Below are 8,996 nucleotides of genomic sequence, written 5' to 3'. Positions count from 1 at the left end.
CCGTACTCTTGAGTCGTATCCCTTCCCTAAGCCTCATGCTCATGTCCCCATCTTAATTGGTGTATAGTGGTTTCAGTTCTCTTTTTATTGCCACGTGTTGTTTCATTTGTAAGCACTTTCACTAAAACTATTGCGGGAGTCTGCGTCCGAGCTCGGAGGATCTGTTAGTGTTGTGGAGTGTGGCACCGCGGTGGAAGTGGTGTTTCAGGCGACCAACCTCGCCAAAAGCGTTGATCATCCCATGCATTTGCACGGATACAGCTTCTACATTGTTGGATCCGGGCTTGGGGATTTCGATCCGATCAGGGATCCGCCCAAGTATAACTTGTCGACCCGCCGTTGATGCAAAACATCGCAGTGCCTATAAACGGATGGACCGCTATCAGATTTAAGGCCAACAATCCAGGTAAGTGAATTAAACTTATTCTGCATGCATTCTAAGAAACTGGGGTTTATAGTGATTGGTGTTATTATTATGTTAGTGGTCATTGTTACAACGATTATAAATATTTCATTAAAATAATGTTTCTTGCTTGTGCAACGATTATAATAATCATGTAATGCCACTTTAATAATTTAGTAGTACTATTATTATTAAATATTACATGGATGATTTGCTTAAAAAGGAACCGTATCAAACCGCTCGGCTGCATCCATGCACTTAAAAAATGAGTTGAATTTTCTAACTGATATAGATTCGACATTGATCACATTAAGACAATAATTACTAATTACTCCCTTCGTCCCCCATTAGAAGTCACACTTTGACCGGGCACGGGTTTTAAGAAATGTAAAGAAAAGTTGGTTGAAAAAGTTAGTGGAATGTGGGACCCATTTTTTATATTGGTTTTACAATAAAATGTGAGTGAATTGAGTTAGTGGAATGTGAGACCTACTTACTATTTATGATAAAAATGAAGTGTGACTCTTAATTGGGGATGAAGGGAGTAATTAATTTAAAGTAATGTTTACTGGTACGAGGTTACACTAAGTCCATTTCTTCCCTTTTACAATTCTTTAAGATTGTACTTAATTTAATTAATTACCAATAGTAATGCTCTCTACTCTTCATCTATGTCCAACCGGTACGAAGATGACCATCTCCGTACATATATTAAATACAATTCTTTGTTTTCAAAAGTTATAAATCAAATTATTTGTATGATAACTAATTGTAGTTTTAGCATATCAGGATTCTTGGCATTTGGCAATATCACCAATACATTAACATAAAATCTACTACAAAACACATTACAAAAATGACCGAACTATTAGAAACCCTAGTTTCTCTAGAACCAAACTAATTTCAAAATAATTATCCCACTATTTATATTAGGGAAATTAACATAAAATCTGAAGAACATTAATAATATGATGTTTTCGCTACTCAATCGATTTCCGATGGACAAAATCCATGCATCAGCACTTCTCTTGCTTCGCAAGTCTCGTGCCAATTCAAGTCATTGCGCAACCGTGACTCTTTCCAGCTTCGCCAATATACAGTACTCCATCCGTTCCACAATAAGAGTGACTCTTATTATGGGCATGGATTTTAAGAAATGTAAAATATAGTGGATTGGAAAAGTTAGTGGAATGTGAGACCCACTTTTTTATATTAGTTTTATAATAAAATGTGAGTGAAGTGAGTTAGTAGAATGTGAGACCTACTTACCATTTATGGTAAAAATGTAGTGTGACTCTTATTGTAGAACAAACCAAAATAGAAAAGTGTGACTCTTATTGTGGTTTGGAGGGAGTAACATTTTTCCTACCAATATCTTCTTGGTCTTTTCACCCTGTTGTTTTTGCAATTACTCCCACCATCCCGACTAATATGACATATTTCTTGGCCGGCACATGATATTATGAGTTATTGGCTAATGTGTTTAATTGGAGAGAGAATAGATGGTTGGATGTATTAATTGAAGATAGAATATTTCAAAAAAAGGAAATGTGTTATCTCAGTTTGGACAAACTAAAAAGGAAAACATGTCTATCTTAAGTGAGACGGAAAGAGGATGCCAGATTACGAAATCAATCTTGCTACCACAAATTAAGTATTAAAATGTTCGAATAAAATAACTTTGTTTAGATCTACTAGAATATTGTAGTAATATAATATTATTAGGAAAATCGTGCCCCATTCTTCTTAATGTTTGGCTTTATTATATATTATCAACTTTGGTAATTATTAGTGCATAATGCAGACAGCTAGCGTGACTCACGTGATTCTGTATGAGCAACTGAAAAAATTAATGTCAAGAGACGTTATTTATATCATGCAATCAAACTTATAGTATAAAATGATGGAACCAATATCAACTTACAACTACTAAAAGATCAAAATAAATTTTTAGATATGAAGGTTATCATTCTGTGCTTCTTTGGTGTCGTGCTCGGATGCATAATCCAAGTTAATGCATCAGTTAGAAGCTTAAGATTTCAAGTAAGTATATAAATATAATGGTTGTATTTCTTTTTTCTTATTATTCCATTAGAAAAAAGTCGGTCTAAATTTGAACTTGTTTTAGGTGGTAAATTCTGATCACACTAGGCTATGCACCCAAAAGACAATGCTCACCGTAAATGGGCAGTTCCCGGGACCAACCATATATGCCCGGAGGGGAGATCTTGTCACAGTCGATATTGCTAATCATTCCGATCAAAATATAACCATCCATTGGTAAAATTTTCCTACAATTTTCATATATATGGTAATGGTGGTGAAATAGTGCATTGTAAATATAGGCATGGAGTAAAAATGCCGAGATATCCGTGGTCGGATGGGACCAATTATGTGACACAGTGCCCAATTCAACCCGGCATGAAGTTTAAGCAACGGATCATCCTCTCTGATGAGGAAGGCACTTTGTGGTGGCACGCTCATAGCGACTGGTCTCGGAATTCTGTGCACGGCGCTCTCGTCATTCTACCGCCGAGGAGGGAGTCGTATCCCTTCCCTAAGCCTCATGCCCATGTTCCCATCTTAATTGGTATGCTGGTTTCAATTCTCTTTTTATTGTCACATTTCATCTGTAAACACTTTCACTAAAATTATCGCAGGAGAGTGGTGGAAAGGTGATGTTCAAAAGGTGATGGAGGATTTTCTAGGTGGTGGAGGAGAGCCTCTAGTTTCTGATGCTTTCCTCATCAATGGCCAACCTGGAGACCTGTATCCATGCTCAACACAAGGTGGATTTTTTTTCAATAGTATTATTATTTAATTAAATCACCAAAATTACATAAAAAAAAAATTATAATGTGAGCAGATACATACAAATTGAGTGTGGAGTTTGGAAGGACGTACTTGTTCCGATTAATTAACGCGGTGATGGACAACATCATGTTCTTCAAAATCGCAAACCACAGCTTCACCATCGTCGGCACCGACGGCGCTTATACGAAGCCGCTGCGGACGGATTACGTCGCGATATCCCCGGGCCAAACCATTGATTTGCTTCTAGAAGCGAACCAGCCGCCCGGCCATTACTACATGGCCGCGCGGATATACGTGGTCGGGGGCAAATACGTGAGCACCCCGACCACTGGGATCATCCAGTATGTCGGGAACTACACCCCGTCTCCACCTCTGCTTCCGTCTTTTCCCGAATACAGCGACACTGTATCGTCCTTTCATTTCACTAGCATGCTCAGAAGTAGCGTTGCTACAAGTATTCCTGACAGGGTGAAGAAGAGATTGTTCTTCACCCTGTCAATCAATTTGTCCCCATGCACGAAAAGTTCGTGTGTGGGGACCACTAGGCTGATGGCTAGCATGAACAATTTGACGACGCTGCTGCCCATGGACATGAACGTGGTGGAGGCGTACTACAGAGGGATCGGGGGGGTTTACGATACTGGCTTCCCGGAGTATCCGGCTCGGGCTTTCAACTACACTGAAGTTAGCGTGCCAAAGAATGAGTCTGCTTCAGAGCTCGGAAGGGCTGTTATTGTTGTGGAGTATGGCACCGCGATGGAAGTGGTGTTTCAGGCGACCAACCTCGCCAAAAGCGTTGATCATCCCATGCATTTGCACGGATACAGCTTCTACGTTGTTGGATCCGGGCTTGGGGATTTCGATCCGACAAGGGATCCACCCAAGTATAATCTTGTCGACCCGCCGTTGATGCAAAACATCGCAGTGCCTAGAAACGGATGGACCGCTATCAGATTTAAGGCCAACAATCCAGGTAAGTGAATTAAACTTATTCTGCATGCATTCTATGAAAGTGGGTTTATAGTGATTGGTGTTACTATTATGTTGTTGGCCATTGTTACAAGTTCTCCGGTTTGGTATGTAACAGTTAAAAATATTTTAAGTAATAATATTGCATTGGATGTTTTAGGAGTTTGGTTCATGCACTGCCATTTCGAGCGTCATTTGAGTTGGGGAATGAAGGTGGTGTTCATCGTTAAGGATGGGGAACGAGCCGATGAGAAGATGTTGCCGCCGCCGGCGGATATGCCAAGTTGCGGTGGACAAGTCTCGTCTCCTACTCCTCTTGTATTTGGTGCCATACTAGGGAAGAAGAGAGGTGAGGTTGAATGAACTTTTCATTTATTATATGTACAATGTTTTACTTGCGTGTTCTTAATATAAGCCTAGCACAGCCTTCTCCAACAATTGAATAATGTACTCTTTCTCATTGGGATGTGAAAATGGAAGTCTATTAACTGATTGCATTGAAGCAAATTGGTTAAATAGAGAGGATTGAAACGATCATTTTATATCATTGATAAATGACTAATAAAAAGGCTGTGTCACGATAAAATCGAAAAGGCCGTGTCACGATAAAATCGAATCGATACTTTTAGCTTCCAAATCTCCAACATTAACCATACTATCACTAGGCCAATACATTCACATAATTGAAATGATATTTTCTAGTCCCTTAGTGATGGAGAGATAGGACACGAGTGGGAGATGATAAAGCATATTATAAAAAAAAAAACAAAGGTTGTACAAAATGTTGAAAGATCGAAAAATTATAACCCACTGCGTATTTACTTTTTAAAGAGCATCTAAAAGAAGGCCTCAAGTAAGTAGCGAGTAACTACCTTCCAAAACAAAAAAGTTACTACGACACTAATTTAATTATTAGGAAATAACCCTATTTCATAACGTAATTATCTTCCGACAGAAAAAAAAAAAAAAAAAAAAAAAAAAAAAAAGAAAGACAATTAAAAAATAAATGAGGGGGAAAATGAAGAGTAGCATTTCAAAATTGACACGGAACACGTACCGGGCACGTGCTCGTGGCATACCACTAAACAATACTCCCTCTGTCCCGGATAATTCGGGTCACTTTGACCCGACATGGATTTTAAGAAATCTAATGGAAAGTGAGTTGAAAAAGTTGGTGGGATGTGGGTCCTACTTTTAAAGTATTATTTTTATAATAAAGTGTAAGTAGGAATGAGTTAGTGGAAAATGAGGTCCACTACCAAAAAAGGTAAAAGTGAAGTGGGACAAATTATGTGGGACGACCCGAAATGGAATACTACGTCGAATTATCTGGGACGGAGGGGGTATTAATTAATTTGATTTTATAGAATTAGAGAGATACAACTATTGCAATCTTGTATATTACTATATAATTAGTATATTATATAAATTCCAAACTTCTCAACACAATATTAATACATTGTAAAATTTTAAATTTTTGATGTCTACATTATTATGTTGACATTTTTTATTGATATTATTTTCTTATCTGATGATATAATCTATTAGTTCAGATCATAGTATGAGTTTGTACAATATTTAGAGTTTGCGTTTGAGTACTAATAAAATTGATAGTATTAACTTTGAGTTGTTATGATCTACTTACTAATAATTTAATTGTACTCCTATGTCAAAGATGGAAGAATGTGAAACTTGTTCAAATGTTGCTATGATCAGTAATTGGCCAAACTTCGAAATCTAAATAAGTATTACTCCCTCCGTCCGCGATTAGGAGTCCCGGTCACTTTTGCGCACCCATTTTATAAAAATAATAAAAAATAGTTAAAGTGGAGAAATGGAAAAGTAAGAGAGAGAATAATGTTGACAAGAGTCTTCTCAACATTATTCTATCTTTTACTTTACAATTTCTACACTTTAACTATTTTTTATCATTTTTATAAAATAGGTGTGCAAAAGTGACCGGGACTCCTAATCGCAGACGAAGGGAGTAATTCCTTATTTTTACATAAGCATAACTCCAACAATAAAACTGCTTATTTCATTTAATATGTTATCAAATTAAAATGCAAAAATATTATAATATAGGAGTATGAAATAAATTTTGATTAATCCCAAATATGTGACAAATTATTAATTAATTAGATAAAAAAAAATAAATTATGCCATCTCCAATCTAATTAGTCCATCTCCGATCTCGGCAACATACTCACAATGGGGGCCGACCGTCGGCCCCTTTCTCATCTTTCTTATCAAACGAGCCCTAAATCGCAAATTTTAAATCAGAGACTTTCGATAATATACTCCACCAATAACGGAACCATAAAATAGTATCCGTGGAGTCGGATTCAAATTTGAACCCCATAGAATATTTGAACCCCACCCTCCGTCTCTGTACTCCACTAGTTAATTGGGTGAGTCCATGATTAAGCTAAAAAATAGAATTGTCAAATTTATCATGGTTAAATATCAATTTGTATGTGTGTCAAAATAATTTGAAAATATTTTTATAAACAATACTTTTATAAAATGAAACCTAATAAAATAAATGAGATACGGTTAATTGAGATACATATATGTCAACAATTACTTAAAAAAAAATCACATAAATTTAATTGTTTATGCTCCACTTTTCACCCACCACGTGTTCTATAACCATTGCAGTGACAAAGTTAAAACTATCGTTTCAATTATTGTGAAAATTGTCAATTAACGAAATGATATTCGGCCATCAGCTAGTGGACTTTCATTTTTTAATCCGACAAGGGTATCAATTTTAATATTTGCCAACTTTGCATAATTCCAAACATGATTTTAGAACTGAATGGTTGGTAGATTTGGATGCGTGAATTGGCCAAGCGATAGTTAGGTTAATGCTTGAGGTCAAAGGTTTCAGGTTTGAGTCCTCTGTGGCGCAGTCTTTAAATTAAAAATTATTTACCCATAAAAAAAAGAAGAGAAGTGAATGGTTGACATTATCACACGTCAACAAATCCACCTTCACGTCATATTATTTTATTTAATATTACTATTAATTAATAGTAGTATAAAATTATCTTGAATAATTGAATAATTTCATTTGATGAATTACGATTCATAGAGTATTAAACTACTGTATCATTATGAAAAGTTTCATTGACATGAAATACCCCCATTTTGAAATGCCACTCCTGTTTTTTTTGTATTTCACATTAGTAGTATTTTGTTTGTGAGTGAACTGCATAAATTGCGGAAGACACTTTGGTTTGAATAAGTTCTTTAAAAGAAAACATTGTTCCGATTTGAATACTGAGCAGATAATACTATGAATGAAAATATCATATTGTTCAACCATTTAGTTGTAGTCCTAATAAATTTAGATATAAAATTAGAGAATGGGATCTAGCTTTGATGTTGTTTTCTTCCTTTCTTGATGAATTTGAGAAAAGAACTTTTTCTTCCACCGACAGGTTAATTAAGAAGAAGGAAATGCATTACAAGATACTACAAATGGAAAAATAATAGGACTCAGATTGTTCTTCGGTGGTTTCACCTTCAACATCACCTCTTTTTTAGTTGCAAGATATCCATTAGATTTTGGTATTTTTGTTGCAATCAGTGGAACCTGTCTCTCTGCCTCCCCAAGCATACAAGGATGTGTCTTCTCTCTTAGTTCGGTAATCCTTTCAAAAACTTTGACAAGCAATTATGGATCTACATGTTCTACGTCATCACATGGTCCATTTGGGAATAAGATTATCTTTCAAGCTTTCAAGCCTAACTGGGAATTCGTAAAGAGACGACTTTTTTGGCGCTTAGGCATATGGGTGAAAGGATGGTGCCCGAATTTCCCATTTTCCCCGATGCAAGCAATAGAAAATTTTGGTGACATCAGAGGATGGAAGACTCCAAGATACCCGAGCAAAGGGCTGGTGCTGGAACTTCCCTAAAAAGAGGTCTCTTGACTGATTGCATGGATGAAACTTCAAATCATTATGACCACTGGAGATGCAAAGAGGTGTTTGCTTCCTTTTTTGGGCTTGTCTTGGGCATGTGTTACGGTTCGTTTTCCTTGCCTTCTCTCTGCTTGTATGCTGCTCTTTCCTCTTTTTAGGGTGTGCTGTGTGGAGTGCATTTTCAGGGACATCTTTGTTTGGTAGTTTTTTTTTCCTTTTGTGGTGCTTAGCTCTTGTTTTGTTTGGTTTTTTTGCTTTGGTTGTTGCTGGACTTTTTTTTTGGCTTGAGCATTTTAGTCTATCAAAAAAAAACAAAAAACAAACAAACCGTATGTATATGTCTATTTGTAGTAAATACTAGGAGTAGCTAGTTCTTTAATTTTGAAGAACAACCAAGATAGGTTAATGCACTAGAAATTGAAAAAGAATCTCATCAAAAGAATAATGTGAGATGAAATTATTGGAGCAATTTTTCACTTTGCTAAACAATAATTTGTGCATTCTAAGTTCCAAAAATATATACCTCATTTTTGCTAAAAGATCTTCAGCCTTACACTTCCAAGTGGGTAACTAAAGCTTGGTCGGTCTACTGATCATATGATCCACGTTAATCACATTATTACTCCAACTCTCCAACGACGATATATATTATACTCCTATTTACTACAATTTTTTAAGATTTTATTTTACTAATTTATTAACAATAGTAATGATCCCTGGAATTCATCAATATCCATGTCCCACGGTACCAACAATGACCATATCCGTACATATATAAATTACTACTCCCATTCTTTGTTTTCTAAATTTAATTTTAGAATTATAAATCAAATTATTCGTGTGATAACTAATTGTAGTTTAGCATATGATTAAGGATT

At 35.9% G+C, this 8,996-nt stretch overlaps 1 protein-coding gene across 1 annotated transcript; it reads left to right on the top strand.

Annotated features, from left to right (window-relative positions):
• Positions 1-2,356: 2,356 nt before the first annotated feature.
• On the top strand, positions 2,357-4,549 carry LOC125220636 (laccase-14-like). The gene is made up of 6 exons (XM_048122791.1): positions 2,357-2,446; positions 2,532-2,683; positions 2,749-2,993; positions 3,064-3,192; positions 3,270-4,190; positions 4,347-4,549. Exons 1-6 carry the CDS (start codon positions 2,360-2,362, stop codon positions 4,547-4,549), a joined length of 1,737 nt encoding a protein of 578 aa, XP_047978748.1. The 5' UTR covers positions 2,357-2,359.
• The last annotated feature ends 4,447 nt before the right edge of the window (positions 4,550-8,996 follow it).

The sequence above is a fragment of the Salvia hispanica genome, chromosome 4, assembly GCF_023119035.1.
Source record: "Salvia hispanica cultivar TCC Black 2014 chromosome 4, UniMelb_Shisp_WGS_1.0, whole genome shotgun sequence".
NCBI lineage: Eukaryota > Viridiplantae > Streptophyta > Magnoliopsida > Lamiales > Lamiaceae > Salvia > Salvia hispanica.
The sequence above is the reverse complement of the archived record's forward strand: the minus strand, read 5'-3'. Positions and strand labels throughout refer to the sequence as shown.